This window comes from Ranitomeya variabilis, chromosome 6, assembly GCF_051348905.1.
Source record: "Ranitomeya variabilis isolate aRanVar5 chromosome 6, aRanVar5.hap1, whole genome shotgun sequence".
In the NCBI taxonomy this organism is placed as follows: Eukaryota; Metazoa; Chordata; class Amphibia; order Anura; family Dendrobatidae; genus Ranitomeya; species Ranitomeya variabilis.
In genome coordinates, this window is record NC_135237.1 from 3,601,093 (window position 1) to 3,625,878 (window position 24,786).

General features: G+C 49.6%; 1 protein-coding gene across 5 annotated transcripts in view; it reads right to left on the reverse strand.

Moving 5' to 3' along the window:
• Positions 1-24,786, reverse strand: part of SLC4A2 (solute carrier family 4 member 2) — a 334,039-nt gene that overhangs the window by 148,974 nt on the left and 160,279 nt on the right. Inside the window, exon 1 of one of the 5 annotated variants that reach the window (XM_077267746.1) lies at positions 19,992-20,219. The exons of 3 other annotated variants lie outside the window; for them this stretch is intronic. In XM_077267746.1, the coding sequence (XP_077123861.1) occupies positions 19,992-20,012 (21 nt within the window). In that variant the 5' untranslated portion in view covers positions 20,013-20,219. Of the gene's footprint in view, positions 1-19,991; positions 20,220-24,786 lie in introns of those variants that run through there. One more of the 5 variants, XM_077267744.1, reaches the window with a different exon arrangement.

Genomic DNA, 24,786 nt, shown 5'->3' on the forward strand with positions numbered 1-24,786 from the left:
AGGAATCAGGAGATTAGGGCAGAGATGGTGTCACGATATGGTATGAAATATCATAAGTTTATTTCTGTTGCTAGCAAGCTGTGGGCTAAAAAAAAAAAAAAACCCTTCCCTTTCACTCAGCCAAGAGCTGCCTTGTCAATGTACATGGGGGAAGAGAGTTTTATTGACGAAAGGTATTTACAACCGGTATTTCCTGTGGTGGAAAGTGCCCAGCTTTAACTAGATTAGAAACTTCCAGAATATGAAAGTCTTTTGTTCTGTTTTTGGAAGATATTAGGCAAATCATTTAAGATAGGGACACGAAAATACATATCCTTGATCTCCATCGAAGCATCTACCCATTACTCTAAACACAGACGTCTAACTCCATCTGGTGAAGAAGTAGGGATTTCTCTGTAAATATGTATCCCAGACAGGGCATATTTGATCTTATTAGAAAGCCCACGTTACTCCGAGATGAATGCTGGTTATGTTAGGACTATGATATGTTCAGTAGCGGAATTACAAGTCTTAGAAAAATTTAGCTTACATTTACTCAGAATGTAGAGAGAGGAGGGTCTGGATAAGCCAGCCTTTCTGTGATGTCACTAGCTGCAGGTTTTAAGTTTGTGGCAGGACCCCCAGCTCAGTCTTCTTGTCTTTTCCTGTGAGCCCTGAGCAGCACGTCCAATGAGCTGGGACGTATGGTTGCCTGCAATGCAATGACCTGAGAATATGTGAGTGTTACCTTTTCTTCATTTCATCCTTTTATTTTCATAATTACCTTGTACATATTTGCAATTGTCTCATTTGTAACATCTTTGTAAAATATTCTTATAAAGCACTTCCTACTTTTGTGGGGTATATTATTTCATGCCAGTTATTTCTCCATGCTCTAAAAACGTACCCTAAGTCTCTTGAAGGGAAATTACGCTACTGTTTTGGGGTTAGCTTCAGACCCGTTTAATCGAAGCTGGTGACAGCGACCGTGTGCAGGCTTTTGGGGGGGTGTTTCAGCGACTGCGGCTTGATAATTATTCTTCCTGCCTGAGTGGGAGTAGTTATCGCGTCGCTGCAGCGCGCCCAATAGCCAGTACATAGCAGGCAGCGTTTCTGGCGACTAATTACCCTAGGTGCAGTACCTAATCTGACCTGACAGTAAGGGGGGGCGCCAGAGAGCTGCAAGGTTTAAGTGGAACTGTAAGCGGGATAGACACAAATCCCTGCAGTTCATGGTATATTGAAGAGCAGTGGGATACCTAAAATAAGCCCCTGCTGTAAACTAAGAGGCCAATAGCCTCGTGTGTGTTTTTTCATCACATTGTGGCAGTGGAGGGATAACTAGGATAAGCCCCCTGCACATGTGATAGCCGTCTGTTGGTCTAAAGTCACCCCAATCCGTGACATATTGTGGGCAGCGGCTAAGGGATCTTGACAGTCACGGTGTGAATCGTGACAGATGTATGGAGATGACAGGTTATATACTGGATATTACATGTGGAGGTATCTGGAGATTAGGGTAGAGATGAATGGAGAGGACAGGTTATATACTGGAGATTACATGTGGAGGTATCTGGAGATTGGGGCAGAGATGTATGGAGAGGACAGGTTTTATAGTGGAGATTATGTGTGTGGAGGTATCAGGAGATGTCACGATATGGTATGAAATATCATATAAGTTTAGTTCTCTTGCTAGCATGCTGTGGGCTAAGCCCCCTTCTTGGAGTGACTCGGCAACAGCTTGTAGCTGCAAATTCCTGACATTCAGCTCACAAGCCCTCATCCCCCCTCGCCAAGGTATTTACGATCGGCATTTCCTGTAGTGGAAAGTGACCAGCTTTAACTGGATGAGAAACTTCCAGAATCATGAAAGTCCTTTGTTCTGTTTTTGTAAGATATTAGGCAAATCATTTAAGATAGGAACACAAAAAATATATATTCTTACTTCCCCTCGGTGGAGCTATCCATCACTCTAAAGATGAGTTTCTAACTCCATCTGGTAAAGAAGTAGGGATTTCTCTGTAAATATACATCCCAAATAGGACATATTTGATCTCCCTAGAATGCTAGCGATAACACGAGATGAATGCTGGGTGGGGTATGATTATGACATGTTCTGTAGCGAAGTTACGGGCATCAGATATATTAAATGCCCAGTTAGTAAAACTGATGAGGTAGGAGGGTTTGGAAAAGCCAGCCCTTTCTGTGAGGTCACCGGCTGTAGGTTTTAAGGGCTGGCAGGCGTCCAAGAGAGTCAGATTTGAGTTTTTACCTGAAGAGCCCAGAGTGCACGCCCTGATGCACTGGGATAGATGGAAAGTTCACTAGCCAGGTTGCCTGCAATGCTTTGAACAACTGTAAGTGTTATTTCTCATGTAATCCTTGTTTTTTTATATAATTACTTTGTACATATTTGCAATAGTCTCATTTGTAACATCTTTATAAAATATTTTTGATAAAGCACTGCCTAATTTTCACGGGGTATAATATTAATACCAGTTCATTCTCCACGCTCTAAACGTACCCTGTCTCTTGAAGGGAATTTACGCTACTGTGTTGGGTTAGCTTCGGACCCGTTTAATCGAAGCTGGTGGCGGCACTACCGTGTGCAGGCCTTTGGGTGACATTGCAGCGACTGCGGCATTGATAATTATTGTTCCTGCCTGAGTGGGAGTAGTTTATCGCGTCGCTGCAGTGTGCCCAATAGCCAGTACATAGCAGGCAGCCTTTCTGGCGACTAATTACCCTAGGTGCAGTACCTAATCTGACCTGACAGTAATATTTCTCTGGAGGCAAGATAGGTCTGTGATTCTTCTGATAGGGGTAGCTAGATCTCCGGCTGGCGCGAGACGTCTAGAGTCCCCCCAGGAACGTTCCCCGGCTGCTGTTAGTTGAGTGCTGAGGTTCAGGATCGCGGTCAGCTCAGGTTCCATCACCCTAGAGCTCGTCCTGTTTTTGCCCGTGTTATGTGTTTAATTCCCTGCCATTGGGAACATGACAGTATAGCCGGCCCACAAAGTGTTAATTGTTTGGGCTGAAGCAGGAGAAAAAGAAGTGTTGAAGGGAAATTTTTTTTTTTCCCTCAGAGTTTTGCTGCCTAGCCCTTAATTGCTGTCTAGCTGCTTCTTACCTCCTCTTAACCCTTGAATGGCTCTGACCTTAGCTGTTTAACATGGATGTCCAGAGTTTGGCTTCCAGCCTGAATAATCTTGCTGCAAAAGTTCAAAACATACAGGATTTTGTTGTTCACACTCCTATGTCTGAACCTAGAATTCCTATTCCAGAGTTTTTTTCTGGAGATAGATCTACCTTCCTGAATTTCAGGAACAATTGCAAATTGTTTCTTTCTTTGAAATCTCGCTCCTCTGGAGACCCTGCTCAGCAGGTCAAGATTGTAATATCTTTCCTGCGGGGCGACCCTCAGAATTGGGCATTTGCATTGGCACCAGGGGATCCTGCATTGCTCAGTGTGGATGCGTTTTTTCTGGCACTGGGATTGCTCTATGAGGAACCTAACCTGGAGATTCAGGCTGAAAAGGCTTTATTAGCCCTCTCTCAGGGGCATGATGAAGCGGAAGTATATTGTCAAAAATTTCGGAAATGGTCGGTGCTTACTCAGTGGAATGAGTGCGCCCTGGCTGCAAACTTCAGAGATGGTCTTTCTGAGGCCATTAAGGATGTTATGGTGGGGTTCCCTGCGCCTACAGGTCTGAATGAGTCTATGGCTATGGCCATTCAGATTGATCGGCGTTTACGGGAGCGCAAACCTGTGCACCAGTTGGCGGTGTCTTCTGAACAGGCACCTGAGACTATGCAATGTGATAGAATTCAGTCCAGAAGTGAACGGCAAAATTATAGGCGGAAAAATGGATTGTGTTTTTATTGTGGTGATTCAGCTCATGTTATATCAGCATGCTCTAAACGCACAAAAAAGGTTGATAAATCTTTTGCCATTAGTACTCTGCAGTCTAAGTTCATTTTGTCTGTAACTCTGATTTGTTCACTGTCATCCATTTCCGTCGATGCCTATGTGGATTCGGGCGCTGCCCTGAGTCTTATGGATTGGTCATTTGCCAAACGCTGCGGTTTTAGTCTGGAGCCTCTGGAAGTTCCTATTCCTTTGAAGGGAATTGACTCTACACCATTGGCTATGAATAAACCGCAGTACTGGACACAAGTGACCATGCGCATGACTCTCGTTCATCAGGAGGTGATTCGCTTCCTTGTACTGTATAATTTACATGATGTACTAGTGCTTGGTCTGCCATGGTTACAAACTCATAATCCAGTCCTGGATTGGAAAACAATGTCTGTGTTAAGCTGGGGATGTCAGGGGGTTCATGATGATGCACCTCTGATTTCAATCGCTTCATCTACTCCTTCTGAGGTCCCTGCGTTTTTGTCTGACTATCGGGATGTTTTTGAGGAGCCTAAGCTCAATTCGCTCCCTCCTCATAGGGATTGTGACTGTGCTATAGAATTAATTCCTGGCAGTAAGTTCCCTAAGGGTCGTTTATTTAATCTGTCAGTGCCAGAGCATGCTGCTATGCGGAATTATATTAAGGAGTCCTTGGAAAAGGGACATATTCGTCCATCTTCGTCCCCTCTGGGAACAGGTTTTTTTTTTCGTGGCAAAAAAAGATGGTTCCCTGAGGCCTTGTATAGATTATCGCTTTCTGAATAAGATTACAGTCAAATATCAGTATCCATTGCCATTATTGACTGATTTGTTTGCTCGCATTAAGGGGGCTAGGTGGTTCACTAAGATAGATCTTCGCGGTGCGTATAATCTTGTGCGGATAAAGCAGGGTGATGAGTGGAAAACCGCATTTAATACGCCTGAGGGCCATTTTGAGTATTTGGTAATGCCTTTTGGACTTTCTAATGCTCCTTCAGTCTTTCAGTCCTTTATGCACAATATTTTCCGTGAATATCTGGATAAGTTTATGATTGTGTATTTGGATGATATTTTGGTGTTTTCTGATGACTGGGAGTCTCATGTTCTACAGGTCAGGAAGGTGTTTCAAGTCCTGCGGGCCAATTCTCTGTTTGTGAAGGGCTCAAAATGTCTCTTCGGAGTCCAGAAGATTTCTTTTTTGGGGTACATTTTTTCTCCTTCTACTATTGAGATGGATCCCGTCAAGGTTCAGGCGATTTGTGACTGGACACAACCTACATCTGTTAAGAGTCTTCAGAAGTTCTTGGGTTTTGCTAATTTTTATCGTCGGTTCATTACTAATTTTTCCAGTGTTGTTAAACCTTTGACTGATTTGACTAAAAAGGGTGCTGATGTTGCTAATTGGTCTCCTACGGCTGTGGAGGCCTTTCAGGAACTTAAGCGCCGGTTTTCTTCTGCTCCTGTGTTATGTTAACCAGATGTTTCACTTCCTTTTCAGGTTGAGGTTGATGCTTCCGAGATTGGAGCGGGGGCGGTTTTGTCACAGAGAAGTTCCGATGGCTCGGTGATGAAGCCATGTGCGTTCTTTTCTAGAAAATTCTCGCCCGCCGAGCGCAATTACGATGTGGGTAATCGGGAGCTTTTGGCCATGAAGTGGGCATTTGAGGAGTGGCGTCATTGGCTTGAGGGTGCTAGACATCGTGTGGTGGTCTTGACTGATCACAAAAATCTGATTTACCTTGAGTCTGCCAGGCGTCTGAATCCTAGACAGGCTCGTTGGTCGTTGTTTTTTTCTCGTTTCAATTTTGTGGTTTCATACCTGCCAGGTTCAAAGAATGTGAAGGCAGATGCTCTTTCCAGGAGTTTTGTGCCTGACTCTCCTGGAGACTCTGGGCCTACTGGTATCCTTAGGGATGGGGTAATATTGTCCGCTGTCTCCCCAGACTTGCGATGTGCATTGCAGGAGTTTCAGGCGGATAAACCTGATCGTTGTCCACCAGAAAGACTGTTTGTTCCGGATGATTGGACCAGTAGAGTCATCTCCGAGGTCCATTCTTCTGTGTTGGCTGGTCATCCTGGAATATTTGGTACTTGAGACTTGGTGGCCAGGTCTTTTTGGTGGCCTTCCTTGTCAAGGGATGTGCGCACCTTTGTGCAGTCTTGTGAAGTGTGTGCTCGGGCTAAGCCTTGCTGTTCTCGGGCCAGTGGGTTGTTGTTATGTTTGCCTATCCCGAAGAGGCCTTGGACGCACATTTCCATGGATTTTATTTCAGATCTCCCTGTCTCACAGAAAATGTCCGTTATCTGGGTTGTGTGTGACCGCTTTTCTAAGATGGTTCATTTGGTACCCTTGCCTAAGTTGCCTTCCTCCTCTGAGTTGGTCCCTTTATTTTTTCAGAACGTGGTTCGTTTGCATGGGATTCCGGAGAATATCGTTTCTGACAGGGGATCCCAGTTTGTGTCTAGATTTTGGCGGACGTTTTGTGCTAAGATGGGCATTGATTTGTCTTTCTCGTCTGCATTCCATCCTCAGACGAATGGCCAGACGGAGCGAACTAATCAGACCTTGGAAACTTATTTAAGGTGTTTTGTTTCTGCTGATCAAGATGACTGGGTTGCCTTTTTGCCACTGGCCGAATTTGCCCTTAATAATCGGGCTAGTTCTGCTACTTTGGTTTCTCCTTTCTTTTGTAATTCGGGGTTTCATCCTCGTTTTTCCTCTGGTCAGGTGGAGCCTTCGGATTGTCCTGGAGTGGACGTGGTGGTGGACAGGCTACATCAGATTTGGAATCAGGTGGTGGACAATTTGAAGTTGTCTCAGGAGAGGACTCAGCAGTTTGCTAATCGCCGTCGCCGCGTGGGTCCCCGACTTCTTGTTGGGGACTTGGTGTGGTTGTCTTCTCGTTTTGTCCCTATGAAGGTATCTTCTCCTAAGTTCAAGCCTCGGTTCATCGGTCCTTATAAGATCTTGGAGATTCTTAACCCTGTATCTTTTCGTTTGGATCTCCCAGCATCGTTTGCTATTCATAATGTGTTCCATCGGTCGTTATTGCGGAGGTATGAGGTGCCCGTTGTTCCTTCGGTTGAGCCTCCTGCTCCGGTGCTGGTGGAGGGAGAATTGGAGTATGTTGTTGAGAAGATCTTGGATTCTCGTGTTTCCAGACGTAAACTCCAGTATTTGGTTAAGTGGAAGGGTTATGGTCAGGAGGATAATTCCTGGGTGGTCGCCTCTGATGTTCATGCGACTGATTTGGTCCGCGCCTTCCATAGAGCTCATCCTGATCGCCCTGGGGGTTCTCGTGAGGGTTCGGTGACCCCTCCTCAAGGGGGGGGTACTGTTGTGGATTCTGTTTTTGGGCTCCCTCTGGTGGTTACAGCTGGTACTGGGTGACTTTGGTGGGTTGCGGTCTCTGGTTTCCACCTGTCCATCTGAGGCTGGGTGTTTCCTATTTAACCTGGCTTTCCTGTCATTCCCTTGCCGGCTATCAATGTATCAGTGTGTCTCTGTTACCTTTGCTACCTGCTCCTAGGCCTTCAAGACAAGCTAAGTCTGGATTTCCCTGTTTCATGTTTGCTTTCATGTTTTTAGTCCAGCTTGCAGATATGTAATTCTCTGCTGCTGGTTGCTCTAGTGGGCTGAAATTACCACTCATGTACCATGAGTTGGCACATGAGTTCAAGTAATTTCAGGATGGTATTTTGAAGGGTTTTAAGCTGACCGCGCAGTTCACCTTTTGTATCCTCTGCTATCTAGCTTAAGCGGGCCTCATTTTGCTGAATCTGTTTTCATAACTACGTTTGTGCCTTCCTCTCATTTCACCGTCATTATATGTGGGGGGCTGCTATTTCTGTGGGAATATTTCTCTGGAGGCAAGATAGGTCTGTGATTCTTCTGATAGGGGTAGCTAGATCTCCGGCTGGCGCGAGACGTCTAGAGTCCCCCCAGGAACGTTCCCCGGCTGCTGTTAGTTGAGTGTTGAGGTTCAGGATCGCGGTCAGCTCAGGTTCCATCACCCTAGAGCTCGTCCTGTTTTTGCCCGTGTTATGTGTTTAATTCCCTGCCATTGGGAACATGACACTAGAGAGTTTGAGGCAACTCGCCGGGACGCCATTCTCCGAGACTGATAAGGAGAAGGTGTTATGGGAAGGAGGAAGGTTGTACCGGGAGACAGTACCCGGAGAATCACAAAAGGAGTGGTTGAGGGAAAGACAGCTGGTCGTCCCGCAGCAATTCCGGGGTGAGTTGTTGCGGATTGCCCATGAGATCCCGCTAGCTGGACACTTGGGGATCAGCAAAACTAAGGCCCGGCTGTCTCAACACTTCTATTGGCCTAAGATGGGGACAGATGTGTCAAACTACTGCCGCTCCTGTGTCACCTGTCAAAGAGTGGGGAAGGCGGGGCCTGCTCTTAAGGCTCCCCTGATCCCTTTGCCAGTGATAGAGGAGCCTTTCCAGAGGATCGCGGTGGACATTGTGGGCCCGCTGGCCGTCCCCAGCAGCTCTGGAAAGCAATACATCCTTACTGTGGTAGACTACGCTACCCGGTACCCAGAGGCAGTAGCTCTGTCATCAACTAGGGCAGATAAGGTGGCGGATGCCCTGTTGGCTATCTTCGCACGTGTAGGAATTCCCAGGGAGATGCTTACCGATCAAGGAACCCAATTCATGTCTCGTCTAATGGAGGCTCTCTGTAAGAGAATGCAGGTGAAGCACCTGGTATCGAGTGCGTATCACCCACAGACCAATGGCTTGTGTGAACGCTTCAATGGTACCCTCAAACAGATGCTTCGCATGCTGGTTGAGACACAAGGGCGCGACTGGGAGCGGTACCTCCCACACCTGCTGTTCGCTTACCGAGAGGTTCCGCAGGCCTCGACAGGGTTCTCCCCCTTCGAGCTCCTGTACGGCAGGCGAGTCCGGGGACCCCTTGGGTTGGTAAGAGAATCCTGGGAAGAGGAGCCGAACCCTTCTGAAGTGTCCATAGTGGAGTATGTCATGCGCTTCCGTGACAAGATGCAGACCTTGACGCAGTTGGTGCATGACAACATGACGCAGGCTCAGGCTGATCAGAAGCACTGGTACGACCAGAACGCCCGGGAGCGGACCTACCACGTGGGTCAAAAGGTGTGGGTGCTGGTCCCCGTACCAACGGATAAGCTTCAGGCAGCCTGGGAGGGCCCGTACGTCATCCACCAACAGCTCAACCCGGTCACCTACGTGGTCACGCTTGACCACGCTCGGGGTAGGCGAAAGGCCTTTCACGTCAACATGATGAAGGCTCATCACGAACGTGAACCTTTCGTCCTACCGGTCTGCAGCGCACCCGAAGACGGGGAGGAAGACGCCCTCCTGGACATGCTGGCCCAAGCCAAGGCCAGTGGGTCCATTGAGGACGTGGAGGTAAGCGCCTTGCTAGATGAACCACAGCGGTTGCAGTTGCAAACCACACTGGAACCCTTCCGGGTCGTGTTCTCCAACCGATCTGGGAGGACTGAGTTAGCCGTCCACAAGGTGGACACCGGGAATCACGCCCCACTACGGCGAACACCCTATCGAATCTCTGACCAGGTGCAGCAGATTATGCGCCAGGAGATCGATGAGATGTTACAGCTGGGGGTGATTCGACGGTCAAAGAGCGCGTGGGCCTCACCTGTAGTTCTCGTGCCAAAAAAGGACCGGACCACCCGGTTCTGCGTGGACTACAGGGGGCTCAACGCCATTACAGCCTCTGACGCGCACCCAATGCCGCGCATCGAGGAGCTGCTTGAGAAGTTAGCTGGCGCAAAGTACCTGACAATAATGGATCTGAGTCGAGGATACTGGCAGATTCCCCTGAGCCCCGAGGCGCAGTAGAAGTCCGCCACCCTTTGGACTGTATGAGTCCACGGTCATGCCCTTCGGCATGAAGAATTCCCCTGCCACTTTCCAGCGGATGGTCAACCTACTGCTTCAGGGACTAGAGAAGTACGCATGACATTGTCATCTTCAGTCCCTCCTGGGGGAACACCTGCAGCATCTCGAGGAGGTGCTCAGGCGAATTCACCGAGCAGGGCTGACTATCAAGCCGGGAAAGTGCCAGATGGGCATGAGGGAGGTCCACTACCTGGGGCACCGGGTAGGCGGAGGCACCCTGAAGCCAGAGCCTGAGAAAGTGGGCGCGATCGTGAACTGGCCCACTCCTGGGACCAAGAAACAGGTGATGTCCTTCCTGGGCACTGCAGGGTACTATAGGCGCTTTGTGCAGCACTATAGTAGCCTGGCAAAACCTTTGACGGACCTCACCAGGAAGAAGCTACCCCACATCGTCAACTGGACAGATGGACTTCCAGGCGTTGAAAACTGCACTGTGCAACGCCCCTGTGTTGAAAGCAGTCGACAGCAGTCGACCGTTCTTGGTACAGACCGACGCCAGTGAGTTTGGCCTCGGTGCTGTGCTCAGCCAGGTTGACTCGGAGGACCAAGAGCACCCCGTGTTGTACCTGAGCCGGAAACTTTTGCCGAGGGAAGTGGCCTACTCTACCATCGAGGAGTGCCTGGCCATAGTCTGGGCCCTGCAGCGCTTGCAGCCCTACTTGTACGGTCGCACCTTCACTGTGGTGACCGACCACGACCCTCTGCGCTGGCTAAACGCCATGTGTGGAACCAACGGCAGGTTGCTACGCTGGAGCCTTGCCCTTCAGCAATTTGACTTCACCATTGAACATAAAGCGGGCAGGGAGCATGGGAATGCAGATGGACTGTCCTGTCAGGGTGAACCTACTGAGGTGCGCATGGAGGCATACCGTGGGGTTCTACCTCCGTAGCGCACGCCAAAAGGGGGAGGGGTCACGATATGGTATGAAATATATAAGTTTAGTTCTCTTGCTAGCATGCTGTGGGCTAAGCCCCCTTCTTGGAGTGACTCGGCAACAGCTTGTAGCTGCAAATTCCTGACTTTCAGCTCACAAGCCCTCATCCCCCCTCGCCAAGGTATTTACGACCAGCATTTCCTGTAGTGGAAAGTGACCAGCTTTAACTGGATGAGAAACTTCCAGAATCATGAAAGTCCTTTGTTCTGTTTTTGTAAGATATTAGGCAAATCATTTAAGATAGGAACACAAAAAAATATATATTCTTACTTCCCCTCGGTGGAGCTATCCATCACTCTAAAGACGAGTTTCTAACTCCATCTGGTAAAGAAGTAGGGATTTCTCTGTAAATATACATCCCAAATAGGACATATTTGATCTCCCTAGAATGCTAGCGATAACACGAGATGAATGCTGGGTGGGGTATGATTATGACATGTTCTGTAGCGAAGTTACGGGCATCAGATATATTTAATGCCCAGTTAGTAAAACTGAAGAGGTAGGAGGGTTTGGAAAAGCCAGCCCTTTCTGTGAGGTCACTGGCTGTAGGTTTTAAGTGCTGCCAGGCATCCAAGAGCGTCAGATTTGAGTTTTTACCTGAAGAGCCCAGAGTGCACGCCCTGATGCACTGGGATAGATGGAAAGTTCACTAGCCGGGTTGCCTGCAATGCTTTGAACAACTGTAAGTGTTATTTCTCATGTAATCCTTCTTTTTTTATATAATTACTTTGTACATATTTGCAATTGTCTCATTTATAACATCTTTATAAAATATTTTTGATAAAGCACTGCCTAATTTTCACGGGGTATAATATTAATACCAGTTCACTCTCCACGCTCTAAACGTACCCTGTCTCTTGAAGGGAATTTACGCTACTGTGTTGGGTTAGCTTCGGACCCATTTAATCGAAGCTGGTGGCGGCACTACCGTGTGCAGGCCTTTGGGTGACATTGCAGCGACTGCGGCATTGATAATTATTGTTCCTGCCTGAGTGGGAGTAGTTTATCGCGTCGCTGCAGCGTGCCCAATAGCCAGTACATAGCAGGCAGCCTTTCTGGCGACTAATTACCCTAGGTGCAGTACTGTTATGATCTGGTGGCCTAAGAGCAGCATGAGACGTACTCTGGAGAAGGTGGTACCTGTACTGACCGCAGACCCTGAACTTAACACCGCAACTAAAAGTAGCCGTGGAATGTACCTATCACTCCCTAGACATCTCGACACAGCCGGAGGACTAATTACCCCTAGAGATAGAAAAGGGAAAACTATCTTGCCTCAGAGAAAATCCCCAGAGGATAGACAGCCCTCCACAAATATTGACTGTGAGAGGAGAGGGAAAAAACATACACAGACTGAAATCAGAATTTAGCAAAGGAGGCCACTTCTAGCTAAATAGAAAGGATAGGACAGAGTACTATGCGGTCAGTATTAAAACACTAGAAAATACAAAATCTCCACATCTAACTAAAGATATGGAGGGTATATCTGCATCTCCAGAGATACCAGCTTGGCTAAACAAATCCTTATACAGACCAAGCTGGACAAGACAAAAACATGGAAAAGAACTGAACAATAAGGCCCACAGCATGTGGACAGCAAAAATCAAGGCCAGAACTTATCTTTGTTGAAACGAACAGCAAAGCAGGAGAGACCAGGCAGGGATGTGAATCCTCCAGGAACAATGGACAACTGGCACTGACTAAAGGGTCAAGCAAAACTAAATAGCCCAGTCAAAATTGCAAAAAGTTGACACACCTGATGAATGCTGCGATCCAGAGACAGCAGTGCTACCACTTATAACCACCGGAGGGAGCCCAAGAGCAGAATTCACAACACAGTACCTAATCTGACCTGACAGTAAGGGGAGCGCCAGAGAGCTGCAAGGTTTAAGTGGAACTGTAAGCGGGATACACCTAAATCCCTGCAGTTCGTGGTATATGGAAGAGCAGTGGGATACCTAAAATAAGCCCCTGCTTAGAGGTCAATAGCCTTGTGTGTGTTTTTTTATCACATTGTAGCAGTGGAGGGATAACTAAGATAAGCCCCCCCTGCACATGTCATAGCCGTCTGTTGGTCTAAAGTCACCCCAATCCGTGACATATTGGTGGCAGTGGTCAGGAATCCCTGGGGATTTTGTGACAAACTGCTGGCCGCGGCTAAGGGATCGTGACAGGAGATTAGGGTAGAGATGTATTGAGAGGACAGGTTATACACTGGAGATTATGTGTGGGGAGGTATCGGGAGATTAGGGCAGAGATGTTTGGAGAGGACAGGTTATATACTGGAGATTATGTGGGGGGAGATATCAGGAGATTATGGTAGATATGTATGGAGAGGACAGGATATATACTGGAGATTATGTGTGGGGAGGTATCAGGTGAATAGGACAGAGATGTATGGAGAGGACAGGTTATATACTGGAGATTATGTGTGAAAGTATCTGGAGATTAGGTCAGAGATGTATGGAGAGGACAGGTTATATACTGGAGATTACGTGTGGAGGTATCAGGAGATTAGGGCAGAGATGTATGGAGAGGACAGGTTATATACGGGAGATTATGTGTGGGGGTATCAGGAGATTAGGGCAGAGATGTATGGAGAGGATGGGTTATATACGGGAGATTATGTGTGGGGGTATCAGGAGATTAGGGCAGAGATGTATGGAGAGGACAGGTTATATACTGGATATTATGTGTAGAGGTATCAGGAGATTAGGGCAGAGATGTAGGGAGAGTACAGGTTATATACTGGAGATTATGTGCGGAGGTATCAGGAGATTAGGTCAGAGATGTATGGAGAGGACAGGTTATATACTGGAGATTATGTGGGGAGGTATCAGGAGATTTCGGCAGAGATGTATGAAGAGGACAGGTTATATACTGGAGATTATGTGGGGCGGTATCAGAAGATTAGGACAGAGATGTATGGAGAGGACAGGTTATATACTGGAGATTATGTGGGGAGGTTTTAGGAGATTAGAGCAGAGATGTATGGAGAGGACAGGTTATATTCTGGAGATTATGTGTGGGGCGGTATCAGGAGATTAGAGCAGAGATGTATGGAGAGGACAGGTTATATACTGGAGATTATGTGGGGAGGTATTAGGAGATTAGAGCAGAGATGTATGCAGAGGACAGGTTATATTCTGGAGATTATGTGTGGGGCGGTATCAGGAGATTAGAGCAGAGATGTATGGAGAGGACAGGTTATATTCTGGAGATTATGTGTGGGGAGGTATCAGGAGATTAGGGCAGAGATGTATGGAGAGGACACGTTATATACTGGAGATTGTGTGGGGAGGTATCAGGAGATTAGGGCAGAGATGTATGGAGAGTACAGGCTATATACTGGAGATTATGTGTGGGGAGGTATCAGGAGATTAGGGCAGAGATGTATGCAGAGGACAGGTTATATACTGGAGATTATGTGGGGAGGTATCAGGAGATTATAGCAGAGATGTATGGAGAGGACAGGTTATATACTGGAGATTATGTGGGGAGGTATCAGAAGATTAGGACAGAGATGTATGGAGAGGACAGGTTATATACTGGAGATTATGTGGGGAGGTATCAGGAGATTTGGGCAGAGATGTATGGAGAGGACAGGTTATATACTGGAGATTATGTGGGGCGGTATCAGAAGATTAGGACAGATGTATGGAGAGGACAGGTTATATACTGGAGATTATGTGTGGAGCGGTATCAGGAGCTTAGGGCAGAGATGTATGGAGAGGACAGGTTATATACTGGAGATTATGTGGGGAGGTATCAGAAGATTAGGACAGAGATGTATGGAGAGGACAGGTTATATACTGGACATTATGTGGGGAGGTATCAGGGGAATAGGACAGAGATGTATGGAGAGGACAGGTTATATACTGGAGATTATGGGGGGAGGTATCAGGAGATTAGAGCAGAGATGTATGGAGAGGACAGGTTATATACTGGAGATTATGTGTGGGAGGTATCAGGAGTTTAGAGCAGAGATATATGGAGAGGACAGGTTATATACTGGAGATTATGTGTGGGAGGTATCAGGAGATTAGAGCAGAGATATATGGAGAGGACAGGTTATATACTGGAGATTATGTGTGGAAGTATCTGCAGATTAGGTCAGAGAGGTATGGAGAGGATGGGTTATATACTGGAGATTATGTGTGGGAGGTATCAGGAGATTAGGACAGAGATGTATGGAGAGAACAGGTTATATACTGGAGATTGTGTGGGGCGGTATCAGGAGATTAGGGCAGAGATGTATGGAGAGGACAGGTTATATACTGGAGATTATGTGGGGAGGTATCAGAAGATTAGGACAGAGATGAATTGAGAGGACAGGTTATATACTGGGGATTATGTGGGGAGGTATCAGGAGATTAGGGCAGAGATATATGGAGAGGACAGGTTATATACTGGAGATTATGTGTGGGAGGTATCAGGAGATTAGAGCATAGATGTATGGAGAGGACAGGTTATACACTGGAGATTATATGTGGGGATATCAGATTAGGACACAGATGTATGGAGGACAGGTTATATACTGGAGATTATGTGTGGAGCGGTATCAGGAGCTTAGGGCAGAGATGTATGGAGAGGACAGGTTATATACTGGAGATTATGTGGGGAGGTATCAGAAGATTAGGACAGAGATGTATGGAGAGGACAGGTTATATACTGGAGATTATGTGGGGAGGTTTTAGGAGATTAGAGCAGAGATGTATGGAGAGGACAGGTTATACACTGGAGATTATGTGTGGGGATATCAGATTAGGACACAGATGTATGGAGAGGACAGGTTATATACTGGAGATTATGTGTGGAGCGGTATCAGGAGCTTAGGGCAGAGATGTATGGAGAGGACAGGTTATATACTGGAGATTATGTGGGGAGGTATCAGAAGATTAGGACAGAGATGTATGGAGAGGACAGGTTATATACTGAAGATTATGTGGGGAGGTATTAGGAGATTAGAGCAGAGATGTATGGAGAGGACAGGTTATATTCTGGAGATTATGTGTGGAGGTATCAGGAGATTAGGGCAGAGATGTATGGAGAGGACAGGTTATATACTGGAGATTATGTATGAGGAGATATTAGGAGATTAGGACAGAGATGTATGGGGCGGACAAGTGGACAGGTAACGATTTACTGAATTAACACATCAGCTTTAGGGATGGAAAATCAGACAGTGGGCAGGAGCGTCGGCTAATACATTGGATATGAACGGAAGGAAGCTTGGTAGAATGAGGATCAGAACTGGATTGTCAGATTAAGAGCAGAATACCGATGTGCGGAGAGTCTTACCTGATCCATGGAGGAAAAAGGTGACTACAGACTTTGGGAAAGAGTTGGAGAAAGTGAGCAGAGCAGGAAGAGGCAGCACAATCTGAAGCTCTGGATTTAGAGGAAGGGTTGACATTGTGCGGACGATGCTTATCATGTTATGAGATTGTAGAACAGACGGAAGGACGCGGCGACATTGCGACGTATCGCACTTTTTGCCACTTCAAATATTGACCAACTCGACAATATCACGTGTGACCCAAGAACTCGCTACATGTGAAGATCAGACATATAGAAGCGTCAACGTGGTGGCCAACTGTATGGGAGACAGTCAACATGCAGGCATGTAAAGGAGACATCATTGCGCGGGGCACCGAGACCACATAACACTGAGCGGGGCACCGAGACCACACATCACTGCGCGGGGCACCAAGACCACACAACACTGCGCAGGGCACCGAGACTGTGCACACATCACTGCGAGGGCAGCAAGACCGAACAACACTGCGCGGGGCAGCAAGACCACACATCACTGCGCGGGGCACCGAGACCACATAACACTGAGCGGGGCACCGAGACCACACATCACTGCGCGGGGCACCGAGAAAAACACAACACTGCGCAGGGCACCGAGACTGTGCACACATCACTGCGAGGGCAGCAAGACCGAACAACACTGCGCGGGGCAGCAAGACCACACATCACTGCGCGGGGCACCAAGACCACATAACACTGAGCGGGGCACCGAGACCACACATCACTGCGCGGGGCACCGAGACCACACAACACGGCGCAGGGCACCGAGACTGTGCACACATCACTGCGAGGGCAGCAAGACCACACATCACTGCGCGGGGCAGCAAGACCACACATCACTGCGCGGGGCACCGAGACCACACAACACTGCGCAGGGCACCGAGACTGTGCACACATCACTGCGAGGGCAGCAAGACCGAACAACACTGCGCGGGGCAGCAAAACCACACATCACTGCGCGGGGCACCGAGACCACATAACACTGAGCGGGGCACCGAGACCACACATCACTGCGCGGGGCACCGAGACCACATAACACTGAGCGGGGCACCGAGACCACACATCACTGCGCGGGGCACCGAGACCACACAACACTGCGCAGGGCACCGAGACTGTGCACACATCACTGCGCGGGCAGCAAGACCGAACAACACTGCGCGGGGCAGCAAAACCACACATCACTGCGCGGGGCACCGAGACCACATAACACTGAGCGGGGCACCGAGACCACACATCACTGCGCGGGGCACCGAGAAAAACACAACACTGCGCAGGGCACCGAGACTGTGCACACATCACTGCGAGGGCAGCAAGACCGAACAACACTGCGCGGGGCAGCAAGACCACACATCACTGCGCGGGGCACCGAGACCACACAACACTGCGCAGGGCACCGAGACTGTGCACACATCACTGCGCGGGCAGCAAGACCGAACAACACTGCGCGGGGGAGCAAAACCACACATCACTGCGCGGGACACCGAGACCACATAACACTGAGCGGGGCACCGAGACCACACATCCCTGGGCGGGGCACCGAGACCACTCAACACAGCGCGGGGCACCAAGACCACATATCACTGCGTGGGGCACCGAGACCACACAACACTGAGCGGGGCACCGAGACCACACAACACTGCGCGGCACCACACAGGGCACAGACACAACACGGCATCACACAGGGCACAGAGACAACACAACACCACACAGGACACAGAGACAACACGGCACCACACAGGGCACAGAGACAACACGGCATCACACAGGACACAGAGACAACACGGCATCACACAGGGCACAGAGACAACACGGCACCACACAGGGCACAGACACAACACGGCATCACACAGGGCACAGAGACAACACGGCACCACACAGGACACAGAGACAACACGGCATCACACAGGACAGAGACAACACGGCATCACACAGGACACAGAAACAACACGGCACCACACAGGGCACAGAGACAACACGGCACCACACAGGACACAGACAACACGGCACCACACAGGGCACAGAGACAACACGGCATCACACAGGGCACAGAGACAACACGCCACCACACAGGACACAGAGACAACACGGCATCACACAGGACACAGAGACAACACGGCATCACACAGGGCACAGAGACAACACGGCACCACACAGGACACAGAGACAACACGGCATCACACAGGACACAGAGACAACACGGTATCACACAGGACACAGAAACAACACGGCACCACACAGGGCACAGAGACAACACGGCACCACACAGGACACAGACAACACGGCACCACACAGGGCACAGAGACAACACGGCATCACACAGGGCACAGAGACAACACGCCACCACACAGGACACAGAGACAACACGGCATCACACAGGACACAGAGACAACACGGCATCACACAGCGCAGAGACAACACGCCACCACACAGGACACAGAGACAACACGCCACCACACAGGACACAGAGACAACACGGCATCACACAGGACACAGAGACAACACGGCATCACACAGGGCACAGAGACAACACGGCATCACACAGGACACAGAGACAACACGGCATCACACAGGACACAGAGAACACACGGCATCACACAGGGCACAGAGACAACACGGCACCACACAGGGCACAGAGACAACACGGCACCACACAGGGCACAGAGACAACACGGCATCACACAGGACACAGAAACAACACGGCATCACACAGGGCACAGAGACAACACGGGACCACACAGGGCACAGAGACAACACGGGACCACACAGGGCACAGAGACAACACGGCATCACACAGGGCACAGAGACAACACGGCATCACACAGGACACAGAGACCACACGGCATCACACAGGGCACAGAGACAACACGGCATCACACAGGACACAGAGACAACACGGCATCACACAGGACACAGAGACCACACGGCATCATACAGGGAACAGAGACAACACGGCACCACGCAGGGCACAGAGACAACACGGCATCACACAGGACACAGAGACAACACGGCATCACACAGGACACAGAGACAACACGGCATCACGCAGGGCACAGAGACAACACGGCATCACACAGGGCAGAGACAACACGGCATCACACAGGACACAGACAACACGGCACCACACAGGGCACAGAGACAACACGGCATCACACAGGGCAGAGACAACACGGCACCACACAGGGCACAGAGACAACACGGCACCACACAGGACACAGAGACAACACAGCATCACACAGGGCACAGAGACAACATGGCATCACACAGGGCAGAGACAACACGGCATCACACAGGGAACAGAGACAACACGGCATCACACAGGGCAGAGACAACACGGCATCACACAGGACACAGAGACAACACGGCATCACACAGGGCACAGAGACAACACGACACCACACAGGGCACAGAGACAACACGACATCACACAGGGAACAGAGACAACACGACACCACACAGGGCACAGAGATAACACGGCACAGAGACAACACGGCATCACACAGGACACAGAGACAACACGGCATCACACAGGACACAGAGACAACACGGCATCACACAGGACACAGAGACCACACGGCATCACACAGGACACAGAGACAACACGGCATCACACAGGACACAGAGACCACACGGCATGGCTTCACACGTCCAGGCATTAAGGACAGAGCGCGGACAGGCCACAGGTCTCCGGACCTGAAGCTGACACCGTATACACACAGGAGACGCTGTGCAGCTCATGTCAGGAGTCCCACGGATGCTCCGTACTCTGTGTGATGCTGCGTGAAACTCGTCTAAAAGTAGGTGCAGCTGACAACCGCTCACAGAGAGTGCAGGCTGGTTGTCAGCAGATGATCTGGAGATGTAGTATTATGTGTGGGAGTGAGGAGTGTGAGTTCAGGGTGACGCTAAGAGGACACTCGGATTTAACCCTTTCAAGGCTGAAGCTTCTCACCTGACTCAGAAGGAAATCCATTGTGGGTGACTTTGAGGAGCGGCCGCTCCGGATACATGGCACACGTCTGTAGTCGGTCACATATCACACACGGAGCTTTTAACCCCTGTCTACCTTGGAATACGGCCCTTGTAGCCTTCTCTACCTCCTGCCCGAAAAAAACACTCGGGAAGAGACACCCTGAATATCCTGAGCAACCGGCTCCCACCCAGAGGCTGCAGCGTGTGCACAGGAGCGGCCACCGTTACTGATTAACCAGGGAGCAAACAGCAGCAATCAGGGAGACAGGAAGCCATAGAGCGGCACCTGCCCGACATCTACATGTCCAATATCTGGGACACATGTAATATCACCCGTGTAATATCACATGTGTAATACAGACACTCCCCCCATGTAATATCACCCGTGTAATATCACATGTGTAATACAGACCCCCTATGTAATATCACATGTGTAATACAGACGCTCCCCAGTTTAATATCACATGTATAATACAGACACTCCCCCGTGTAATATCACCTGTGTAATACAGACATTCTCCCCGTGTAATATCACATGTGTAATACAGACACTCTCCCCATGTAATATCACACACGTAATACAGACACTCCCCACGTGTAATATCACAAACATAATACAGACACCCCCGTGTAATATCACATGTGTAATACAGACATTCTCCCCGTGTAATATCACATACGTAATACAGACACTGCCCGTGTGTAATATCACACGTGTAATACAGACACTCTCCCCATGTAATATCACACACGTAAAACAGACATCCCCGTGTAATATCATATATGTAATACAGACACTCTCCCCGTGTAATATCACACACGTAATACAGACACCCCCCATGTAATATCACACACGTAATAGACACCCCCATGTAATATTACACATGTATACAGACCCTCCCCCGTGTAATATCACACATGTAATACAGACACTCCCCGTGTAATATCACATGTGTAATAGACACTCCCTGTGTAATATCACACACGTAATACAGACATCCCCGTGTAATATCACATATAATACAGACACCCCCCGTGTAATAGCACACGTGTAATACAGGCACTCTCCCTGTGTAATATCACATGTGTAATACAGACACTCCCCGTGTAATATCACACACGTAACACAGACACCCCCCTTGTAATGTCACACATGTAATACAGACACTCCCCCGTGTAATATCACACATGTAATACAGACACTCCCCGTGCAATATCACACACGTAATACAGACACTCCCCATGTAATATCACACATGTAATACAGACACTCCCTGCGTGTAATATCACAAACGGAATACAGACACTCCCCGTGTAATATCACACACGTAATACAGACACCCCGGTGTAATATCACACACGTAATACAGACACTCCTTGTGTGTAATATTGCACGTCCAATACAGACACTCCCTTGTGTAATATCACATGTGTAATACACACACTCTCCCCGTGTAATATTACACGGGGGTCTGTATTACACATGTGATATTTCACGGGGGGAGTGTCTGTATTACACGTGTGATATTACACGGGGTAGTGTCTGTATTACACATATGATATTACACGCGGGGAGTGTCTGTATTACACGTGTGATATTACACGGGGTAGTGTCTGTATTACACATATGATATTACACGCGGGGAGTGTATATATTACACGTGTGATATTACACGGGGGAGTGTCTGTATTACATGTGTGATATTACACAGGGAGAGTGTCTGTATTACATATATGATATTACACGGGGGTGTCTGTATTACGTGTGTGATTTTACACGGGGGAGTGTCTTTATTACACAGGGGGTCTGTATTACGCTTGTGATATTACACGGGGGTCTGTATTACACATGTGATATCACAAGCGTAATACAGACCCCCTGTGTAATAAAGACACTCCCCCGTGTAATATCACACGCGTAATACAGACACCCCCGTGTAATATCATATATGTAATACAGACACTCTCCCTGTGTAATATCACACATGTAATACAGACACTCCCCCGTGTAATATCACACGTGTAATACATACACTCCCCGCTTGTAATATCACACATGTAATACAGACACTCCCCCGTGTAATATCACACGTGTAATACATACACTCCCCGCGTGTAATATCATATGTGTAATACAGACACTACCCCGTGTAATATCACACGTGTAATACAGACACTCCCCCCGTGTAATATCATATGTGTAATACACACTACCCCGTGTAATATCACACGTGTAATACAGACACTCCCCGCGTGTAATATCATATGTGTAATACAGACACTACCCCGTGTAATATCACACGTGTAATACAGACACTCCCCGCGTGTAATATCATATGTGTAATACAGACACTACCCCGTGTAATATCACACGTGTAATACAGACACTCCCCGCGTGTAATATCATATGTGTAATACAGACACTACCCCGTGTAATATCACACGTGTAATACAGACACTCCCCGCGTGTAATATCATATGTGTAATACAGACACTACCCCGTGTAATATCACACGTGTAATACAGACACTCCCCCCGTGTAATATCACATGTGTGATACAGACACTCTCCCCGCGTAATATCACATGTGTAATAAAGAAACTCTCCCCGTGTAATATCACACACGTAATACAGACACTCCCACGTTTAATACAGACACTCCCTCCTCGAGTAATATCACTCTTCTAATAAAGAAATTCCACCGTGTTAAAATTCACACGTGTAATAGATGCACTCCCTCATGTAATATCACACGTGTAATACAGACACTCCCCCGTGTAATATCACACGTGTAATCAGGGCCGTATTTGCCACTAGGCATGTGAGGGCACATGCCTAGGACGGCAGGATGCGGGGGGCGGCACCTGAGCAAGGTTTTTTTTTTATTATTTATTAACCGGCACCCGTTCGTCCACCCACCATCCCCCCTCACTCCCTCCCCCCCTCCTCGAAGACGACATAGTCACCCTCCTCCAGCGGTGCCTGCAGCTCCATTGTCCTTAGCGCTGGCAGCTCGTCCTGTGCTCACGTGGTACCGCTCATTAAGGTGATGAATATGGACGCATATTCATGACCTTAATAAGCGGTACCATGTGACCGCTCACACTGGAAGAAGCTTCGGCGACGGGAGTCGGGACAGAAGTGCAGGACACGGAGTCCGTTCAGCGCGCTGTGAGGAGGGTGAGTATGATGGCAGGGGGAAGAAGGAGGACGGGGGAGGATGAAGGAGGACGGGGGAGCCATGCATACAAGATGGGAGGGGGAGGAAGCGGAGCCACGCATACAAGATGGGAGGGGGGGAAGCGGAGCCACGCATACAAGATGGGAGGGGGGAAGCGGAGCAACGCATACAAGATGAGAGGGGGGAGTGGAGCCACGCATACAAGATGGGAGGGGGGAGCGGAGCCACGCATACAAGGATGGGAGGAGGGGGGAGCGGAGCCACGCATACAAGATGGGAGGAGGGGGGAGCGGAGCCACGCATACAAGGATGGGAGGAGGGGGGAGCGGAGCCACGCATACAAGGATGGGAGGAGGGGGGAGGCGGAGCCACGCTTACGAAGATGGGAGGAGGGGGGAGCGGAGCCACGCATACGATGGGAGGAGGGGGGAAGCGGAGCCACGCATACAAGATGAGAGGGGGGGGAGCGGAGCCACGCAAACAAGATGGGAGGGGGGGGAGCGAAGCCACGCATACAAGGATGGGAGGAGGGGGGAGCAGAGCCACGCATACAAGGATGGGAGGAGGGGGGAGCGGAGCCACGCATACAAGGATGGGAGGAGGGGGGAGGCGGAGCCACGCTTACGAAGATGGGAGGAGGGGGGAGCGGAGCCACGCATATGAGGATGGGAGGAGGGGGGAAGCGGAGCCACGCATACGAGGATGGGAGGAGGGGGGAGGCGGAGCCACGCTTACGAAGATGGGAGGAGGGGGGAGCGGAGCCACGCATACGATGGGAGGAGGGGGGAAGCGGAGCCACGCATACAAGATGAGAGGGGGGGGAGCGGAGCCACGCAAACAAGATGGGAGGGGGGGGAGCGAAGCCACGCATACAAGGATGGGAGGAGGGGGGAGCAGAGCCACGCATACAAGGATGGGAGGAGGGGGGAGCGGAGCCACGCATACAAGGATGGGAGGAGGGGGGAGGCGGAGCCACGCTTACGAAGATGGGAGGAGGGGGGAGCGGAGCCACGCATATGAGGATGGGAGGAGGGGGGAAGCGGAGCCACGCATACGAGGATGGGAGGAGGGGGGAGCGGAGCCACGCATACAAGGATGGGAGGAGGGGGGAAGCGGAGCCACGCATACAAGATGAGAGGGGGGAGCGGAGCCACGCAAACAAGATGGGAGGGGGGGGAGCGAAGCCACGCATACAAGGATGGGAGGAGGGGGGAGCGGAGCCACGCATACAAGGATGGGAGGAGGGGGGAGCGGAGCCACGCATACAAAAATGGGAGGAGGGGGGAGGCGGAGCCACGCTTACGAAGATGGGAGGAGGGGAGGAGCGGAGCCATGCATATGAGGATGGGAGGAGGGGGGAAGCGGAGCCACGCATACGAGGATGGGAGGAGGGGGGAGTGGAGCCACGCATACAAGGATGGGAGGAGGGGGGGAGCGGAGGCACGCATACAAGGATGGGAAGAGAGGGGGAGTGGAGCCATGCATACAAGGATGGGAGGAGGGGGGAAGCGGAGCCACGCATACAAGGATGGGAGGAGGGGTGAGCAGAGCCACGCATACAAGTTGGGAGGGGGGAAGCGGAGCCACTCATACA